Consider the following 22,311-nt stretch of genomic DNA (forward strand, 5'->3'; position numbering starts at 1 on the left):
ATGGAGATAGAATCAGGTATGACGTCGGCTCATCAAGATTGACTGAAGTGTTTTCCATTATTTGTGATGGTTCTTGGCTTCCCGGCCCAAGCGATTCTCTTAATCTCATTGAAGTTTGAAGTAAACTCTCTAGCATTAGGTTGAGACCTAGGAGTAAACTTTCTATTTTTAATTCATTGGGTTTCAAATTCTTCCAAACAATTATTTTCTTCATTTTCTTGGTATTTGGTGAGACCTAAAGCCCCTAAAGTCCCTTGGTGTATGATGCTTTGGTTTGGCTCCGGTATTCATAAACTTGTTTTACTGTTTGAAGAACTATTACAAATTCGCTTCCTACTTAGGAGTTCTTCTTCAGAGAAATTTATCAATCCCTAACTGATGCCTTTGTTGGAATTCTTTAGAAAGTGCAAACCGCTTATTCTTCTCCTGCTCTTTTTCCAATTCTGTTTAAAATGTATTCTTAGAAAATGTTGATCACATCATAGAGTCATCCTTCCTTTCGACAAAGAATGGTGGTGGATATTGAAAAACTTTAGTGGTAAATCATCTTGTGAAACCATTGATATGTTAGCCTTTAATGTTGTGATTCACCATCTTTGATAGAAAAGAAATAAAATAAGATGGTCCTCCTTGACAGGCTCTATCGAGTAGATTTAGAAAACCATCACATTCGAGATCAGAATCAAACTTATTCATGTCTGTTATGTGTGTGTGACATTATACAAAAATAGGCATCTTACCTCTTCTTGGAATCTTCCTCTTATTTCTCTAATGGCTTTTGATATATCATTCATCCTTTGGATTATTGTTTGCTCCCCCTGGTTTTTGATGCATCAACTTTTAGCTCTATTTCCCCTCCTCCGCCCAGCCCCGCCCCACCCTGACCCGACCTGATTTTGATGTATCCTCCTTTTGGTTAGTTATTTCTCCCCTCTATCTTTTGTTGTATCAACTTTTTGGGGAGAGTTTTCATACATGGCCATGCATGTGCACGGTCGTGCTTTGAACCGTTGGATGAACATGATCGTGTATAGTGTACGATTCCTCATCCCCATCCAATGATTAAAGACACGATCGTGCACCATACACGACCATGCACAAAAGCTTTTGCCCAATTTTTTTATAGTTGTTTTGCTCTCTATAGTTTGGGATCCATTCCTCGTGAGGGCTGATTATTATTATTATTTCAAACAGCCAAATTCCATCTAAAATATCTCGATTGGTTAGTAGTTTTAGGTCGTTTGCCATTGAGACTTGTCTGAGATGGTCCCTACCTTTTTTTTGTGATAAAATCTGAGATGGTCCCTACCTACTTACACTCTTAAAGGTGAAAGTAGGGCTCAAAACTCAAAAAGGATATCGTTGGAAGAACCCAACTGAAAAAGAGTACCACACAGACCAAAATCACCAAATGGAGACAAAAACCCTAATAACACAGAAAACCACAATCCACGGAGCATAATACAGATCTGTTGCGGAGGATTCCATTTGCATGGCCATAAAAACCCAAGGGTGCATCATAAACTATAGTGTTTAGTTGCAGTAGAAATTTGTCTTACCAAGATTTTTCTTACATATACCCCTTCCCCCACCAAACTCACTCATCCACCACAGCACTCCCCATATGCGCAGCGCAGAGCACGTATAGAAGAGAGTTGAGAGTTCCTCCTCCAATTTCTCTCTTTCCTCTGAGACAACAAAAAAAGAAGGGTATTTCATTTCGTTATCTCGTCTCTTCTCCTTCCTCGATCGCTCGCGAAACTCAGGATTTGGATGCTTTTCTAGGTATTTGATCTTGAATAGGTGAGTAGCAGACGACGAACCTTCTACTTTCAGTTGTTATCAATAGGATATGAATCTTAGCTTGTTAAATCTGTCTCCAAAATGCTAAGTCGTTTTGTTTTTGCTTGTTTCTGTTTATTATTTTGACAATGGCTGCCGATCAGTGTTAGGGTTTGTTCTTGTTCGTTTTCTCGTCTCAGATGATCTTCGGTTTATAATCTCAGACTTCACTGTATTAGTGTCTTATTTTTGTTAATCTTTCTTGCAGGGACTGAAAAGCTTTAAACTCTCAAGGTATTAACTATCTATAACGAGGTGAAACACCTAAGAAGAAATCTGCAGATGGATGCGATTTTCTCATCCGAAGCTTTCTTTTAGTGGTTCTTTTTTTCATTTAAGTTTCTGGAGTTCTGGTTTTTAATCTGAATTATACAACTCAGCTTTCAAGTATCTCGAGAGCTTCATTCTCCTGTTTTTGAATCTGAACGCAAATGTAGTACTCCTTCAGGTTTCTGCTCTTTCCTTCTTTGTTTTCCTCGATAGCGATCTCTTGGTCAGCGATCTTCAGCTTTTCTCTTATTAGTTATTACTTCTTCTTCTATTTCATTTTCAGTAGTATTATTATTATGTGCCTGACATAGTTTTTCTTCCGCTCTATCAGTTACTTTTTCTTGAGATGTTAATGCGCTTTCCTTTTGCTACTTTCACTGTTCATCTCCGTCGTATTCGATCGTCTAAAAAAAGATTTCCATTTTTGCTTCAACACTTCCGACCAAAATCGCATTATTTATTTCTATTTCACCTGGTTTGCCGCTTGGTATTTAATACATCTATCTCTCTCTCTCCCCGATTCCTTCTTGCTCGCTCTCACCGCCTGTGTTTGTGCAGGTTTGGATGCATAAACATGGAAACAAATCTCTGTAACCATGAAAGAAACACCGCCCAAGACAGCAAGGAAAAATCTCTCAGTCTCTCTCTCCAGGTCTGTCATTTTCTCGCGTGCTCATTACAGAAAATACCTTTTTTTAGGGCAGTCTGACGCAGGTCACGAGTCTTATGCTTGTTGATTGTTTATCTTTGCTTCTTTATCCTGAATCCATCATTAGTAGAAGTATTAGTTGTTCATCATAGATGTTTAATGAAGCATGTCTTCTTAGTTTCAGTTAACAAAAACATGAAGTCATGAGGCTTGTATTAATGTCCTTATCGCAGCGTATATTCTGTGTGTGTGCGTGCGTGTCTCTCAAGGAGATCGGCTTCTGTGATCTCTGATCTGACGATACTGGTTTTATCTTTTTGCAGGACAATGGCTGCTACAGAAGGAATGGCCATCGTTCGCAATTGCTTAGACATGTACGGGCAACGGATTGTAACCTCGCATGCAACGGTAACAGTATAACGGAGAAAGCTCATCTTTTCTGAGAATTGATTCCCTTGTCTCTGTTGAGATTGATACCCTATAATAGTCTCTCTATCGGTTTTTTCTTATTTAAGTTTCCCTAAAACCAGAGCCAGAAATTTCAGAGCAAATCGAACCAGAAGTGGGTTATTTCTACGAAATTGATCACACGAAGCTACCACCAAGATCCCCTATTCAACTGAAATCAATTCGTATAGTCATGGTACAGTAAATTTTGATACGATCGACTTTCGTTTCATTTTTATCCTTGGTTGCAAATAATGTTTGATACCTTCTCATGGGTTTATTTGGCAGGTAACTGAAAAGACTGAGTTCAATGTATCAGTGAAGTTTCCGAGTAACCTCTCTCTTCGAACGTACTTCAATAAAGACTCATCGAGCGGAAGCCCCCAGGATCTCGCCGGGAAAGTGCAACCAGCTCTAGACGAGCAGTTCGTTATGGGATCAGGACTAGCGAGCAAAATTTTCACGAGACAAGTTCCATCTTCTGAGATATTGAAACAGAAGCACTTACAGAGCTTCTGGTCGGTACCTCCAAAAGTGACTGAAAGCCCAAGTTGTGTTGCCAAAGAGAGATTACTGGATGACACTGTGGTGAAGGGCACATGTTGGTCGGCTCTAAAATCTGCAGGACTAGTGCACTGGGGAGTGCGCAGGCAAGTGTCGTTCATTGGACGGCACAAAGAGAAAACGACACAACCAATTTGGGCTTTGAGAGAAGAAGAGGAGGATGAGGAGGAAGAAGAAGAAGAGGAAGAGGAGAATGAGGAAGAAGAAGAGGAAGCAGCAACAGAAATAATAACTGAAGAGACGAAAGAGACAACTAGGAAGAGGAAGCGTGACACTTCGAGCAGGTTTCGAAAGACAAAATCAACACGAAAACGTGTGAGAGAGAAAACAAGCGGTTGCAACACTAAACGAAAGAAGTCCCTGAAGGCGTCCAAGAACAGGTGGTCCACGGAGAGGTAAGAAACCGTGATTTTTCTTGATTATCAATCAAGCAATAATTTACGACACGGTTACATTCTTAGTTGGTAACCATTATTGACGCCTCTGTTCGTCTGGGTTGTTTTATATAAAAGGTATAAGCTGGCGGAGCAGAAATTGCATGGGATAATGAAAGAGAAAGGGGCAGTGTTAGGGCAACCGATGCTTCGGCCAGCATTGAGGCAGGAGGCTCGGAAGCATATCGGTGATACAGGGTTGCTAGACCACCTACTGAAGCACATGGCTGGGAACGTTGCGCCAGGAGGCCAGGAACGGTTCCGTCGAAGGCATAACCCGGAGGGTGCAATGGAATACTGGCTGGAGAGCGCGGATCTGGTCAACATTCGGAAGGAAGCAGGAGTGAGCGATTCTTACTGGGTTCCACCACCTGGATGGAAGCCTGGCGACAGCCCATCTCAACACTGCGATTGTTCTAGGGAGCTCAACCTTCTCAAGGAAGAAATCGCCACTCTCAAGAGGTATCCGATAATGCATATTCAACTCGAGCAACAGCTCGTTGAATTTTCCAAATCTTTGAACAAAATGCAGGTATTGAAACCCAGAGCTGCTTTATTTTAATAAGATTTATGTTTAATTAAAATTGGTATATTTATGGTAACGATAGGATGCTGAGTTGTAAGTTGTAACAATGGACGGGTGTGGTGTATGGGGAATGCAGGAGGAGATTCAGAAGCTATCCGCATCTTCAATGCAAGTGGAGACTGCAAGATCAGCGGTAGTCGTTGAAGAAGGAGAAAAGAAAGGAGGAAAAGATACAGATGCAGCGGCTGAGAAAAAAGAAGATGGAAATAGGGCAGAAGCGGAAGGTGTGGCAATGCAGGAGGAGATTCAGAAGCTATCCGCAACTTCAATGCAAGTGGAGACTGCAAGATCAGCGGTAGTCGTTGAAGAAGGAGAAAAGAAAGGAGGTAAAGATACTGATGCAGCGGCTGAGAAAAAAAAAAATGGAAATAGGGTAGAAGCGGAAGGTGTGGCAAAAGCAGAAAAGAAACAAAAGTTGCGGAGTGGGTTCAGGATTTGCAAGCCGCAAGGAACGTTCCTTTGGCCCAACAACATGGTGGGCAGCAGCAACATTTTGTCCCCTGCCTCACTTGCACAGGCCCAGGTGGTGGTACAGGTCGAGGATCTTCTCATGGTCCCCACCCCTCCCTCTGTCTCTTCTGCCACGTCCAAACCCAGGCTTTTCACCAGCGTCGCTCCTCCTCTCCCTGTTCCTACCGGCGTCGCTCCTCCTCCCCCTACTCCTACCGGCGTGAGTATTTCCTTTTTCCTTTCGTTTTTTTTTCTTTTTGTTTGTGGGTAAGCTAACAGTACTGAGTGCGCTCACCCGCAGTCAAGCCCACCCCTGGTGAAACCTTTGGCCGAGAAAAGAGGCTTTACAGTGACCGTATCGTCGTCGGTCGTCATACCTGATCAAATGACATGCAAGGCAAAAGACAACTTTAGTACCACTAGCAACACTGCTGTCACTCCACATCGCAACCTCGACCTCAATGACGACGTACGTTTCAGTTTCAGTTTAAGTTTTTTTACTTCATTTCCCAAAACAATATTAATGAAATGACCAAATTGTCCTCTAACATTATCTTTAATTGTCCTGTTGTGCAGTTACCGCTTGAGGCAGCAGCAGGAAAGAACGAGGAGTCCATTGTGGGATCCGATCATCACGTGGCAGTCGTTAGCAGAACTAGCCCGACGAAGACAGTAGGGACGGACCATGTGATCCAACACTACCACAGCCAGCACCACTCCCACCAAGGGAGCTGCTGCTCATCTAGGAGCACGTGGCTGGCTCTCGCCACACCAAACCCCTACTTGGATCGCCCTAACTTTCTTCCCTAGTGGTGTACTGTAGGCTCATCATATCTCCTGTTTCGTTTTGTCACCCTTTCACAAGTTTTTTTTTTTTTTTTTTTTTTTTTTGATGAAAGTAAAGAAACCTGCTTATATATTTTGAGAAAATACATCCCGAATGTCTTGTGCATAGGTCGCAAGGTTGAGAGCCACTTCTACGCATAAGTTATTTTTAAACATAGAGAAGGTAAGGTTGAGAGATCTATTACTTATATACATAAGATCCTTAATATATAGCCACGGCCAAGGAATGTTAGTATGGCATGGAAGAACATTGGCGATCAATTGGTTTGAGCACCAAACCTCCTTGATTTTCAGTCCTATATGAGTTGCATGGTCTAGACCAACCCTGATGCTGTACAATTCTGGATCTCAGACCTTAGAAGACAAAATATTTCCTACAGCAAAAAACAAAAACCTTCCATCCATCAAAAACATATACGCCCAACCTGCCAGTCTTAGTCCTAGGATCTGGATTCCTGCACACAATAAAATAGGATATTTAAGCTTAGGAATAGATTTCCAAGAAACCAATGTGTAATTAGTTTGGGATTCCTTAAATACATCATTGGGCAAAGAGGGAAAGGGTTGTAAATGTAAATCTGCTATCCAGCATGAAACCTGTTGTAAAACCCATATTGCATTTGGTTTTTCAGAACCAAAAATAACTTTGTTTCGAGCCGACCATATGAAATAGCAAGTAATAACAAACACCTCAAAGAACCAGGTAATTGAGGCTTTATCTAACTGTCTGGAAGAAAAAAACTTAAAACAAAAATCACTCAGGGAATCATAAACCAGAGATTCAATGTGTAAACCCAGAGGTCCAGCCACCCAAATGTGTTTGACCCAATCGCGTGACAAGAAGAGATGCCAGTAAGATTTGATACACTTTCCACAGAATGCACAAGAGGGATCGATCTGTATCCATTTGGAAACGAAAGCCTGACCGGAAGTCCTGCATGTATCACACGCCAGAAGAAAATCTTAAATTTTGGATGAATCTTGAGTTTCCAAAAGAAATTCCACCATGAGGAAAAATAATTATTTGTTGTAGTAGGAGAATAGAGTAGGAAAGTAGCAGCAAACTTAGTACTAAAGTTGCCATTTTTGTTCAAAGTGCACCACCATCTGATGATTTAAATTAAAATTAAAAATCAAAGGGTGCATGTTAGAAGGAAGCAAGGACCGGGGATGATTAGGGGAAGCTCCCTCCTCCCCTACGATCTGGGATATGGTGGTCCTTTTATCTAGGATCGAAAGACTAGATAAGAAGTAATTGGCTAAGCATGAAGAGAAGGACGGATTCCACCTATCAGTCCAAAAGAAAGTGTTTCTACCATTCCCTAATTTCCTAATTACCATGTTTTCAAGATTAGGGATTAGGTGTGCAATACTATTCTAGATTTGTGAGCCTTTTTGGATCTAATAGTAGAATCAAAAAAGGAGGTCTTGGGAAAGTATTTGGCCTTAAGAACCCTTGCCCATATAAAGTTTGGTTGAGTGATCACCCTCCATCCAAGCTTTAATAAAAGCGCATTGTTGTGGATCTTAGCTTTACAAAAACCAAGACCACCATGAGATTTCGAGCTACACATTTGATCCCATGCGATGAAAGTCGAATTCTTGTTATTGTTCATGTGTCCCAGCCAGAACTTGAGGCAAATTGAATCAATGTTCCTACAAATTTGACCAGGTAACAGGAAACAATTCATAATATAAGCTGGGGTGGAAGCTAGTACCGATTGAATTAAAACCCTACGACTTGCATAGGATAATAAGTTGGATTTCCAGCCTGTAAGCTTCTTTTGCATCCTGGCCACAATGCCACAAAATTCCTTAACTGTGGACCTGCAAGGAAAGAGATTAGTCCCCAAGTATGTAGAATCCTTTATCATTTCCTTAATTCCCATTAGATCAGAGAGAGTTTTCCTGGTTAAAGAAGGCACATTTCTGCTAAAATGTAAACCACTTTTGGAGAAGTTAATTTCTTGTCCCGAGAGGTCAAAAAATAAATCAAGGATAGCCTTAACAGTAGTTAAGTCTTCAAAAGATGCCCGACAAAAAATGAAGATGTCATCAACAAATAAAAGATGAGTAATTTCTAGGTTAGAGGGAGATATTTTGACTCCATGAAAAAGATTCAGATCTCTATGAACAGCAAAGAGTCGAGATAAAGCCTCCATAGCAATAATGAAAAGATACGGACTAAGAGGGCAACCCTGGCGGAGGCCTCTCGAAGCTCAAATAAACGCAAAAGGACTGCCATCCATTTTGATAGAAAAAGAAGAGGTGGAGATGAGTTCTGTAATGAGTCTCTTCCAATTATTACCAAACCCTAGAAAATCGAAAAGAGAAGTAATGAGACCCCATTCGAGCTTATCATAGGCTTTGGACATATTGATTTTAATCGCCACATAACCCAGTTTGTTCCTGGTATGTTTAAAAAAGTGGAAAATCTCATGTGCAATGATAATGTTATCAGAGATTTGACGACCGGGCAGAAAAACGGGTTGGAAAGGGGATATGATTGAAGCCAGGAAGGGTTTGAGTCTATTCGCAATCAGCTTCGAAAGAAGTTTGTAGGTAACATTACACAAGCTAATGGGCCTTAGGTCACCTACCCCAGTTGCACTCGAGGATTTAGGTATCAAACAGATAAGAGTGTGATTGGTTCCAGAAGGAATGGAGGCATTAAGGAAAAAATTAGACACTTGAACCAGGTCCCAGTATTTATGAAAGAAGACAGTCTGGAAGCCATCAGGGCTAGGAGCCTTAAAAGGACCAAAAGAAAAGAGCACTTTTTTAATTTCTTGAAGAGATGGCAGGGAAGTAAGATTGGTACAATCCTACTCCTGAAGCACTTTGGGAAAATGGCATTCAATAAAATTAGGCTCCAGAGGCTCAGAAGAAGTGAAAATGGATTTAAGGTGATCAGCGAATAAGTGAGCCATAAGCTTAGGGTCCTCCACTTGATCCCCTTGATCATCAATCAGCATTTCAATTCTTCGAGATCGCAAATTGAACTTGGAAATTGAATGATAAAGTCTGGTGTTTCTGTCCCCATCTCTGATATAGATCTGTCTAGATTTTTGCAACGAAAAAACTTCTTCAGACTGGAAGAGCCATTGCAATTGATTAGAAGTATGCTTTAACAAAAGTTGATCAGGCCAACAGTTGTCAGAAAGCTGTAAGAAAGATTCTGCAAGAGAAAATTTCAGATTTGAAACATGCCCAAACACCTCTCTGTTCCAAACATGAAGGGCATTGGATAAAGTTGTAAGTTTGGTGTTGATGAGTTCGCAAGGATTGTCCAGCCAGATGGTTTTGCAAAAATTTGAGAAATCAGGGTGGTGGGTCCAGGCATCTTGAAAATGAAACAGTTTTTTATAGGATGGGTAATCCCCATCAGTGGAGAGTAAGATGGGGTTCTGGTCTGAACCAATGGGAGATAGTTTAATAATGGTAGCATTGTGGAATGCAGATAACCATGAAGGGCAAGCCATAGCACGATCCATACACTCCTTAATCAGACGAGGTGGGTTTTGTTAGTCCAAGTGAAACGGGAACCCTTAAATTTGATATCCTCAAGGGAGAAGTCATTAATGATGTTGGTTAAGTTAAGGGTGGCAGAAGAGGGTTTAAAAGGGGATCCTCCAAACTTATCATCGGGGTGAAGAATTTCATTGAAATCTTCAATCATACAAATCATGCTGTCAAGTTGCTTTAGGAACAAACACATATCAGTCCAGAAACAATCACGGGCCATAACATGTGGGGGAGCATAAATGCAAACAAGCCAGAAAACCCTGGCATGCCCATCTAAAATTTTTAAAGCAATAAAATGCATTAAAGACCTAACAGAAAGAATTTGCACATGGGCTTTAATAAGAACCCACAAACCCCCTTCTCTACCTTTGGTTCCTGAGCTATTAACATGGCAGCAGGAAGTATAAGAAGATAATAACGGGGTTAAACTATTTTTAGAATGATCAACACACTTAGTTTCAGAAAGGAAAATAATATCAGGATGATGTTTCTTGACATGAAGCTAAAGACATTTATGAGTAAATTTATTATTTAAACCCCTGATATTCTAAGATACAATAAACATAATTAAAAAACAAATGAGACAGGAAATAAGAGGCATACAAAATCTATACCGCCGAGGGGAGAAAGTTCTTTTCAAAGCCCATTGGTTACGTTCCCAGAGGCAAACAGATATACAGATTAAAATAATAAATAGAACACACAAATAATTAAAGAAATCAACAAAGACAGTAAAGAAGTGTACCGGATTCAATGACCAAGCTCCCCGAGCAGTGCTAGTTGCCAAGCTAGGTGAGAAGTTAATGTCAGCAGAGAAACTAGAAGAGCCAAAGGAGTGGCGGGATGAAGCCTCCTCAATCCAAGCATGAAAGAACTGAAGAAAATGCCAGATAGTGGTCCAAGAGCATCTTAAGAGAGGCAATTTCAAATGAGATGGATGAAGAAATAGGAGGAAAAGAGAGTTTTCTTTTCTTAGCAATAAACTGACTCAGGTGAGTGTCAGCAGATAACTCAGCTGGTGGGGGAGACACAGGGTTAGAGGAAATCCCGGTATAAGGGTCCAGGTCCAGGGGTAGAGGGGGAGGGTATAGTGCAGCCGAACCACCAGTTTCCAAGCTATCTAGGTTATCTCTTACTTTGGGTAGCACATCAGCAGAAAGGTTATCAGACTTAGGATCAGTCAGGAGGGCATTGATGAAAGAGTCATCACTAGATTCCGTGGGTGAGGTAATGGTTAATGGTTCAGAGGGTGCCACAAGGTTAGACACAAACGGGTTCGGGTGTGGATCAAAAATAAAGTCCTGAAAACAACTAGTATTGAGGCCCAAATGTGGAGAAGCGGAGTTAAGGCTATCCATTCCCTCCCAGTCCATTAAGGCATTACCATCACAATCCACTAGGCCAATCCACTTAAGCTTAGGGTCCACAGAATTAGGAGAGGATCCAGAATCAGTCAAAAGCACAGTGTCAATCTACTGTTCATGTCACACCCCTATCCCGACAAGGGATAAAGTACAATATCAGGGTATGATTGGGGTGACACGCGTCATCCCACCTCACCGCCAGGATCTCGATGCAGTGGCCAACTCATAGTCATAAACCAATATTAAAATACAATAATATCAGAGCGCGAAAGACAAAGGAATATTACATTCCAAGATAGGTCAGAGTTTACGGAAGCGTAAATGAAATAATTATAAGATGTTCATTGGCTAATGATAATAAGTAACATAGTTACAAAATTCCTATGACCATCAAGTAGCTACCAAAAAGGTAAAACATAAAATTTTATACAAAGCACAATGCTCTCAAAAATAACAAAACAGAAACAATCCCAAGTAACAGTATAGCCCGTAGGCACAATCATTATAGGCAACCATCGCCATGATCCTCAGTCACGGTCTCTGGCTCCACAGTAATCATCTGCATCAAAAGCTAAAAAGAATGTGTACACGGGGGTTAGCTCCACCGAGCTAGTGAGAGAGAAAAGGGGATGCACAATCACATAATCATAAATAGTCCATGGTGCATGCCATTATTAATTCATTTACCACCTAATACACAATGCTAAGTCAATGGGTATATGCTACTGCAATAACTCGGGAAAACACTGTGGATCCTTCCATTCTCACCACAATGCAACATCAATTATTACTATGGGGCTCGCGCCGATCCTATCCATCACCACCCAGAGGCAGACCCCGATAACCATTACTACCCCTGGCCTGGCCTCTCTATCTCTCCACAGGCAGTAGGTGCTCTGGCTACCCAACACCTAAACCCCTGTTGATAAGGGTCATAGCATGGGGAGCTGAGCCTAATCACAGATATACTACATGAATCCTATCGTGTTGAGAGGTACATCCGGGTGTGTCAATGTTCCATTCCATCTAACACCCAGGTACCAGCACAACACGGTGCATACAAGCAAGAATGAGATGCAATATATAATTTCATGTAATCCGGGGGTTCCGGTGCCAGTACTTCCTGGCATCGTAACCCAACACAAATCTATATCATCCAAATCATTATCATCGAATAAGAATAAATGCAAATATGCAATCATGCTTGAAAGATAATGTCACAATATAATTCATAAATGCATGAATAAGCAATAGTAAACAAGCTCAAACAGTCACCCAAACCCACTCACCAATTACTTCAAATAGAATTTGTATAAGCGTAACAATTCCCACTCAAAATCACTCCATTGCACATATGTTGGCGCCTATGGAAGTGAATAAGAGTGTGAGAGAGTGTAGGGGAGGCCTCATAGAGAAACCCCACAGTTTACATAAGTTATAAGCCTTGAAAACTGTGTCGGAGGCAACGTCGGACTCAGCAGAGATCTGCCTCCGACCTTGAGTCCGACCTTCACTACAGGCTCTGGCCACATCTGAGGCAACGTCGGACTCAGCAGGCTTGCCTCCGACCTTGAGTCCAACCTTCCCTGCAAGCTCAGGCCACATCGAAGGCAACGTCGGACTCAGCAGGCTTGCCTCCAACCTTGAGTCCGACCTTCCCTGCAGGCTCAGGCCACATCGGAGGCAACGTCGGACTCACGCAGAGCTCTGCCTCCGATGCAACCCAGGTGCGATTTTTAAGGTCCTTAACAGCCCAGATTTGCCCCATTTGGTTCTTTAAGTTCCAAGGGACTAGGGAGGGGGTGTCCTATGGTCTATTAAGGTCTTAGAAGCACCCATCATCAAATGATTGAGGGATTTAAAGGATCAAAAGCTCAAAAATCTAGATTTGGGGTTTCCTTTGGTGGTTAAAGCTTTAGAATCAAACAGATTCAGCAAGAAGTCAAATAGAGGTCTTTATAGGACTATAATACATTAATGGAGTCCCAAAAACATAGCTTAGGATAAACCATTTGGTTCCAAGAGGAAACCCAAACTCAAGACTGAACTGAAAAGAGAAAAGAGAAGGAAGAGAGGCAAGAGTGTTCTTGGCCTACCTGATTTGAAGTACACAAGAGGTCCTCCTTGTAGATCCAAGCTCAAGTAGTCGATCCCACCTTCTTCTCCTTCTTCTCCTTCTTCTCCTCCTTCTCCTTCTTCTCCTCCTTGCTGGCTCCTCTCTTCAAAGCTCTCCTCTCCTTTCACGATTAGGTTAGGAAAGAAAATGAGAAAGACTAAGGAATAGCCCTAGCTCTCATATCTATAGATGTGCCTTACTAAGGCCTGTTTGGCTAGGGCCTCTTAGCTATAAATCTAGGGCTTGTTTGGGTAGGTAGTTTAAATGCCCACTTAGGTGTTGTTTGGGTAGGGTCTCTTAATGAACCACAAACATATTACCCATCTAAACTCATTACCCACCTAAACTCAATTAAACACCATTAAGACACAACTTGGGCCTAATGGGCTTCATTTTAGAATAAAGCTTGGGTCTTGTTTGGCTAAGGTCTTTTAATGTCTAAAGTACATTAACCTATTTCAAGCATGACTTAGGCCCAAGGGCCCACTTAAGAGGTCACCAAAATAAAAGGAAGGCTAGGGTAGTAGTCAACCATGACAAGGCACCAACAACATCCTCGATAAAGGGCATGTGGGTCCCACATAAGGTCTCACTTAAAATAGCCACAACAACAGCATCGGATGCAAGGTCGGACGCACATAGGACCCTGCATCCTATATAATAGAAAGGGCAGATAAAGTATCAAAAAGGTCCGGGCTCAGGCCCACACCTCAAGGACTTCGAGAGGAAGTAAATAAGCAATAAAATAGGTTTAGTAACCTACCCTTTGACCATCACGACGACAGACACACCGGCAAACAAGGCAGCATAGTCTACTCACCACAAGGATAAATAATAAACAAATAGGCTCTCGGGTGCGGGTGTAACAGTTCATTAGGTAATTTATCCTCCTGATAGCCTGTGAAATTCACTTGTAATGAATTGGTGAGAGCTTGATCAAACAATCCCGCAGAGGAATCCAGCAGAAGAGGAACTCAAGGGCCCAAAAATAGTGGGGCAAGAGTTGATATCATGACAAATTCGGCCACACTGTCCACATATTTTAAAAGTTTTATACTTTATATCAACAGGGATCAAACTTCCACGACAAGTTCTGATTTTTGAATGCAAGCATAGAGGACGTCGCCACTTAATAAGTAACTTCACTCTGGCTATAGTAGGTGGAAGAGCCAGATCTGTTTTTCAAATATAAATCAATCACCTTGCCGACACAAGACACAGCTTGTTTAATAGCATCATACGAAAAAGCTTCAGCAGGAATAGGGCTGACATGGGCCCATATAGCAACATAATCCCTTTCAGCAGAGAAAATATCTTCATCGAAATTGTGTGGAATAATATGGACTAGATTATTGCCGCACCACCAAGGGCTCAAGGAAATCAGATTGTCTCGAGCAGCCGAGGACTTAAGCTCCACCATAAAGCGTCCTTCATCTACAGAAGTAAAGGAGATAAGACCCAATGGATGCCACAATGCCGTGAAGTGCTCTTTCAGAACTGTGTTGGAGGGTTGAGGAAAGCCAATGGAAAAACCAAATAGCACAGGGTTTCCGTTGCAAGGCACGACTGGTTCTTCCCTGATCTTGTTGTTGGGATGAAGTAGATCTTGGATAAATAGCTGGGCACCATGCACATGAGGGGAAAAAAGGGCCCAGTCGATCTTGTTAAAGGAATTCCAGTTCCCGTGGTTTAGCCCTCTCTTCTCTATCTCCTTCTTATTCTCCTTCTCCTTCAATCTTCTCTTTCCTTCTTCTTCTTCTCCCCTCTCTTTGGCCATGGCAGCATAGTTCCTGTAAGGACAAGCTTGCCTGTCGTCGCTGCTACCAAAAGTATGAAGGGAGATGATCTTCACAACCGCAAGGAATGGCTACTGGGAGTCGGCCTCTGTTGCTGTCGGGTTCACACCACTGCTGCAAATGGACACCATGGAAAGGAAGCCATGACGAACCCTGATATCTCTGAGGCAACTGCAACCTATTTCGTTGCTGGTGATGAAGCTCTAAACACCCTCATACGCTGCTGTCATTGAGATCATACACCTGCCTTTACTTTTACATAGCGAGAACACGAGAATGAAGTCAGAACCTGTTGAATCGGAACATGAAAATCAAAACCACGTCCAGCGAGAAGGGTTAAGGGAACCTCTATGCCTATATCCAAAAGCACGCCTGCCCCAGTACTACCGGCGATTGCCTACCAACTGAGCTCTTCGGGGATATTGAGAAGACATATTGAGCGTTAGTACGAAGTAACAAAAGCAACACTCGTATAACACCCAGATGTAAACAGCCAAGATCCACGTCAAAGGAGGAACCTAATCAAGCAAAGAGCAAGACCAGAGAAAAGCCAAAGGAACCAAAGCTGGGATAATAGTGAAACAACTGCAAAAAGAAAGAAAAATAGCAAGACCAGTACTCCACCAAAAGGTGAGTTGTGGCAAAAATTGGGTATTTGAGAAACCCAAACCCTACATATATCATTGGTTTGTGCTTGTACTTATTCCACACTAACCCTATGGACTGGCCTTATTTGCTCAGATTTTCCATCGTTGTTACATAACTGCAGTGGAAAAGTAACTTCAGAGATGGCTTCATGTATTGCACTCACCTAGGAATGAATGACTCCTGTCCTCTACTTTCGCTTGTTCGATACTATCGTGCGTCCCACACAAACAAGGCAAAAATATCGCTTTACCCCTCGTTCAGGTAAAGAGCTCGGGCAGGGGTAAGGCGGTATTTTCCACCTTGCTTGTGTGTGGAGCGCACACAACAATACCAAGCAGGCGGAAGTAGAGGATTTTGATTCAAAATTGGAATTCATATCCCTTCCTTTAATTAATGCATCCTCAGGTTGTGTAGTCTAGACAGGCCCCGTTACCCAAATCTAAAAATTACCCAGTGTGAACCAGATTGCAAAGGGGAATGTCACCCCAAAGCTTCTCCTGTTTTCAAGTGATGAATTCCTCTATTTGTTTTTCAATTCCCCCATAATTTTTTATTTTTTTTCAATTCCCACATAATTTACTAGGCCAAATATCCTTATTGCCTATTGGACAATCCTATTCTCCATGTCTCTTCACTTGTCCGTCTCTTACTTAAATTATTAAAAGAAAAAAAAAAAGGTAAAACGACAGCTATGTTGAGAGAAAACATTGCTTGACCCATTCTCTATCACCCTCAACGTTCAGCATGAAGACTCGGTCAGCAGGAGCGGTTCTTTAGCAATCTATTATGCACTCTGTTTCAGCAAATCAAATTCTATCCGTTATGGGTTGTTGAGAGTTTCTAGGAATCTTCTTCTATTTCTTCTCTATATATTCTGTCATGTAGTTGAGTTTTTTAATCAAGTAAAACTGAGTTAGTTCTCATGTCTCTTTTTTATTAAGCTCTAAGTTGCAACATTGTGGTATTTGAGCCAGGTTGCAATAAGAAGAAGACACATTGATCTCAGTTACTGAAACAACCCTTCAATTACCCTCCAATGTCTACTACAAGTGCTATTGTACCTGAAGTTCTTACGGAGAAGAATTATGGGAATTGGAAGGTGTGGCTAAGAAGTTACTTACTTGGTCAAGGATTATGGGACATCATCAACGGATCCGAGTTAAAACCAGTAGGAAATCAACCTGGTCTGCAGGCATGGAGGAAATCCAACGGTAAGGCCTTACATGCGATTCAGATTTCTTGCGGCCTCGATATGCTCTCTTATGTAAGGGAGCTTGTTCTAGCAAAAGAAGCTTGGGATCGGCTTACCACAGTGCACAAGCAAGCTAGTGGCACAAGAAAATCATTCCTAGAAGCAAAGCTATGATCATGCAAACAAGGTGACGACTCAGTCGGTAGCTTCTCACGGAAAGTCAAGGATCTATGTGATCAACTAGAAGGAATCGGCGTAAAGATGGCAAACAACACTCGAGTTGCTATCATCTCAGAAAATCTCAGAACTGAGTTTGATGCAATGAGGGTAGTGGTTCAAAGAGCTAAGCCGCTTTGGAAGAGGCTGTCAACCTTTTCCTTAAAGAAGAGGCTCTCCTTGAACGAAGAAAGATTGAAGCCAAACCTGAAGTAAAAGAGCAGCACAATGAAGCCTTATTCTCCAACACACGTGGAAAGGCTCGTGGTCATGGAAGAGGCAGATTTCATGGATCAGGAAGATTGCAAGCAAACAATGATGAACCTAGAAGTTCACGAACGCCTCCTACTTGCTACAATTGTGGTAAGAAGGGTCATTTAGCAAAATACTGTTGGTATGAAGGCAACTACAACGCTGTGGAAGATCATGGAGATGAAAGAAATGCTGAAGAAAAAGATGAAGAAACTATTAGTGAAGAAGCCTTGTGTGCCATGCAAGAATCAAGTAATGCAACTCTGCATGCTCAAATCACATGACACCAAGAGAAGACTTTTTCATCATCAAAGAACCTGTCACCAATACGTCAGGTGTCACTACTGGAGACAATACCTCCCTTGCTATTAAAGAAAAAGGGGATATTACTCTTCTCAATTCCAAAGGAGGTATCAATTTTCTACCCAATGTTCTACATGTTCCACAACTATGCAAGAATCTTATGTCTGTAGCACAGTTGGTGGACCAAGGATATGATGTGAATTTCAATGGAAACGGATGTGAAATCCTAAAGAAAAGTGGTAGGTTAGTTGCTCAAGGAAAGAAGGTTGGGCGCCCATTTGCCTTAACAATGGAGCAACCAACAGTTGAAAGCAACACCATAGCTAATCTTTGGCACCAAAGATTAGGGCATTGCAACCTTTAACGTGTTTACAAAATGTCACAAGGGAAGCTTGTTGACGGTATTCCCATCATCAGAGTTAGTAGAAGACATGTCTGCGAAGCATGTGCGTTCGCAAAGGCAACTCGACACCCCTTCAAGCCATCTCAAACAACAGCTCATGCTCCTCTTGATGTCATTCATAACAATGTCTGGGGGAAAAGTCATATCGAGTCATTCAACAAATCAAGGTATTATGTTTCCTTCATTGACAAATACTCTCAATATACATGGATCTTCTTTATGCAGGAAAAATCTGAAGTACTCACTTACTTCAAACAATTCAAAGTGTTGGTGGAAAATCAGTTCAATAGAAGGATAAAAATCATGCGAACTGACAATAGTGGTGAATATACTTCACATGAATTTTGTGATTTTCTCAAGGAGCATGGAATCAGGCGTTAATTAACATGTGTCGCGACCCCACAGCAAAATGGGATCGTCGAAAGAAAGAATCGACTCATTGTTGAAGCTGCACGTGCAATGTTAAATGGTAAAAATATGGCTAAGAAGTATTGGGCTGAAGCCATGAACACAGCCGTCTACTTGATTAATCGCATGCCATTGGGAACGGGAATGAAGGTTCCATATCAACTACTATTCCGAAGAAATCCAAATTTACAACACTTACGGGTGTTTGGAAGCATTGCTTATGTCAAACGTACTGTAGAAGTGCAAGACAAACTTGATGCAAAAGCATTAAAATGCATCTTTGTCGGATATTCATCCCAAAGAAAAGCATATAGATGCTTTGACCCAATCAAACTCAAAGTTTATGAAAGTCGTGATGTTCAATTTGATGAAGATAGTCAATGGTATCCAAAATCTTAAGAAGTCAAAGGTGGAGCCACATTTACTGTACCTTTCATACCCCCATCAAGAAGGAGAAAGTGAACTCCAAGAAGAGGAGGAAGTTGAAGAAGTTGAAGCTCCAGCAATCATGCCGGATGATCCTTCTAATTCAGGCACATCAACTCCCATCACTTCTGTCAATGGCTCTCGACGATATCCTGCACGAGAAAGGTATCCTACTAAGTGTCTTGCAGACTACTATGTTACAAATATACATTGTGTATATATGACGCAGGTGATAAACTCTTTTGAGCCATCAAGCTATGACGAAGCAGAAAAAGATCCAAATTGGCAACAAGCCATGAATGAAGAAATGGATGCACTAACAAAGAATGCTACATGGGAGCTTGTTCCACTTCTAGAAGGAAAGAAGGCCATTAGTTGCAAATGGATTTACAAAATCAAATGTAGATCCAATGGTGAAATTGAGCGGTACAAGGCGCGTCTAGTTGCGAGAGGATTTTCTCAAAAATATGGTGAAGATTACAACGAAACCTTCAGTCCAGTTGCAAAGATTACAAGTATTCGTGTTATCATCACCATTGCCATAGCGAAAGGATGGAAACTTCATCAAATGGACGTGAAAAATGCCTTTCTAAACGGCGAAATTGATAAAGAAGTGTACATGCATCAAGTCAGAGGCTATGAAGATCCAACCAATCCGAGTTATGTATGCAAGCCCAAGAAAGCCTTGTATGGATTAAAACAAGCACCTAGAGCATGGTTTGCCAAGGTCAAAGAATTCTTTCATACTCAAAATTTTGTTTCCTCTCAAGCTGATCCATGCATATTCCTCAATTATTCACCTCAAGCTATCACCATATGTGCTATCTATGTTGACGATCTTATAATTTTGGGAAGCAATTTGGATAAAGTTGCAAGTATCAAATGTGCACTTTCTCAAAAGTTCCAAATGAAGGATTTGGGAGCATTACAATTCTTTTTAGGGATTGAAGTAGTTAAAGAAGATCAAGGCATACTAATTTTGCAGAAAAAGTTTGCTTTAGATCTTCTTGTGAAGTTTGATATGCTTGACTCAAGGCCAAATACACCACCTTTGGAAGTGAACCACAAATTATCCAAGGATGAAGGAATTCCCATTCAAGATCCTTGATACTTTCGAGAAATAGTTGGAAGTCTTATCTATCAAACAATTTCTCGTCCAGACTTAGCCTATCCAGTAAGTGTCATAAGTCAATTTCTAGAGAATCCCACCAAAGCTCATCTAGATGCTACAAAGGGTATCTGAAGATACGTGAAAGGGACACTCGATGAAGGAGTTCTTTACAAGCATGGCATTCCAGCCAGACTTCAAGGGTATTGTGATGCGGACTGGGCAGGAGACCCATCTACTCGACGATCAATATCAGGGTTTTGTTTCAATTTGGGTTCAGGGAGCATTTCATGGGCCAGCAAGAAACAACCCACCGTGGCCTTATCATCCACAGAAGTTGAATATAGAGCTACCATGCTAGCTACCTGTGAAAACACCTGGTTAACTCGACTCCTTAAAGATCTTGGAGAGAAGATTGATTACAGTGTGCCTATTAAATGCGATAATCTCAACTCCATAATGCTTGCGTCTAATCCCACGTTCCACGCAAGAACAAAGCATATAGAAATCCATTATCACTATGTGCGAGAGATGGTTCTAAACAAGACAATTGATCTGATTTACATTCCAACAGATGAAGAAGTTGCAGATATATTCACAAAAGCATTAAATGGAGAGAAGTCAAAAAATTTCAAAGGAATGCTTGGGATGAAAGACGTTGGCACCATTAAGCAATGAGGGGGAGTGTTGAGAGAAAACATTGCTTGACCCATTCTCTATCACCCCCAACGTTCAACATGAAGACTCGGTCAGCAGGAGCAGTTTTTTAGCAATCTATTATGCACTCTGTTTTAGCAAATCAAATTCTATCCTTATGGGTTGTTGAGAGTTTCTAGGAATCTTCTACCATTTCTTCTCTATATATTCTGTCATGTAGTTGAGTTTTTTAATCAAGTAAAACTGAGTTAGTTCTCGTGTCTCTTTTTTATTAAGCTCTAAGTTGCAACAAGCTAGGGTAGCTTGGATAAAGATCCTCTCCAATTATTTAATCTGACAATACCTGGCAATGCTACCTTCACTATACGACACATGGCACAAACAAATCTAATGGCTGATAATCCTTTGCATCATTTTATTCTCCATCAACCCATTTTACTTACCTGATCAGAGAAACCCGATTAAGATTCTAAACCTAATCGCGGAGAGCCTCTCTCCCTCTCTCGATTCATCTTCTTCCTTTCTTCCTACCATTGGAGAGCTGCAGAAAGAAGGAAACACTTTCAATGTTTTCAAATGCTTTCTAACACCTACATATACCTACCTCCCTTAATGTCTTTCATTCTCTCTAACTACCTCTGATCCTCTTTGTGCTTCGCTGGTATTTGAGCTTAAACAATTCGATCTGGGTCAATCTCTATCTTATAGTTCTATTTTTAAATTGAAGAGACACAGTGAACATGCTTTTCTTTACCTAGATGCCTCAACTAAACCCCACGCTTGAAGAGGACATGATTGGTTTTCTGGATTGTTTTTTAATCCATTAAACCCCAGAAATCAAAGAGAAGGGAAGAACACCCACCGTCTGTTATTTTTCTCTGAGATTTGAAAAATAGAAGCTCTGATTTTGGGTTTATCTTCTATGCTTGAAGTACACAAAACAATTCTACAAGGTATAGTGTAGGCTAAGTTTTGTAATACTCCTTTAGTTTTCTTTCTCTCGCAAGGGGAAAATTTAATTAGGCTTTTCGGATACTGCAGCACTCCTGGAGAAAGCTTTTGATTTTTCTTTTCTGTTTTGGGTTGGGCTGGTTGGGGGGTTTTTTAAGCTCTTTTAGCTGATAGATGAAGTGGATGCAACGCCCAAATTTCAGGTTCCTCCCACAAGCATGAATTCAAGAAACAAATCGATGATGCTGAACTTTAAAAAGCCCTCAACTAGAGGGACTGTCAATGGTGGATCCTAGATTGCAGGCTTCTTTGACTATAACATATTAGGGGTCTTCAGAAAAACCAAGAGACCCAAAAAAACGTAGATAGGGGAGTGAGACGATGTTGCAGAGATGAGAGTAAGGACAAGCACCAAAAGAAACGCCACTGTTGCAGATAAATAAGAAGAAAGTAGATCTGGTGTAACCTCTACAGCGCTCCAATGGTAAGAAAGGAAGAAGATGAACCGAGAGAGCTTCGTTTCTTTCTTTCTGCGGTGTTTTTTAAACCTTTGTGTTTTTGGAATTACAATCCCAATCGGGTTTCTCGGATTAGGAAGTAAAACGGGTTGGTGGAGCATGAAATGGTTCAAAGGATTATTAGCCATTAGATTTGTTTGTGCCATTTGTCGCACAGTGAAGGTGGCATTGCCAGGAATTGCCAGATTAAAGAATTGGAGAGGATCTTTATCCGGGTAGCTTACGTTTTGAGAAATCATAAACGTTTCTAAATCGAACTAACATTAATCAAATTTCCAGCTTTTTATTTCTAATATTATCCTTATAAATGAGAATTCCTCACCCCACGCTCCCCCACCCG

At 41.3% G+C, this 22,311-nt stretch overlaps 1 protein-coding gene across 1 annotated transcript; it reads left to right on the plus strand.

Moving 5' to 3' along the window:
* Positions 1-5,829, plus strand: LOC122653642 (protein DYAD-like). The gene is made up of 8 exons (XM_043847551.1): positions 1-16; positions 2,223-2,335; positions 3,085-3,169; positions 3,292-3,404; positions 3,497-4,167; positions 4,285-4,738; positions 4,869-5,466; positions 5,819-5,829. Exons 1-8 carry the CDS (start codon positions 1-3, stop codon positions 5,827-5,829), a joined length of 2,061 nt encoding a protein of 686 aa, XP_043703486.1.
* The last annotated feature ends 16,482 nt before the right edge of the window (positions 5,830-22,311 follow it).

The sequence above is a fragment of the Telopea speciosissima genome, chromosome 1 (assembly GCF_018873765.1).
Source record: "Telopea speciosissima isolate NSW1024214 ecotype Mountain lineage chromosome 1, Tspe_v1, whole genome shotgun sequence".
Taxonomy (NCBI): Eukaryota; Viridiplantae; Streptophyta; class Magnoliopsida; order Proteales; family Proteaceae; genus Telopea; species Telopea speciosissima.

What these genes read in the sequence shown, in the direction of transcription:
- LOC122653642 (XM_043847551.1), top strand. An exon ending in TCCTCGATAGCGATCTCTTG is followed by an intron (nt 2,336 to 3,084) that starts GTCAGCGATCTT and finishes ATCTTTTTGCAG; the next exon opens with GACAATGGCTGCTACAGAAG. An exon ending in AACAGGTGGTCCACGGAGAG is followed by an intron (nt 4,168 to 4,284) that starts GTAAGAAACCGT and finishes TTTATATAAAAG; the next exon opens with GTATAAGCTGGCGGAGCAGA.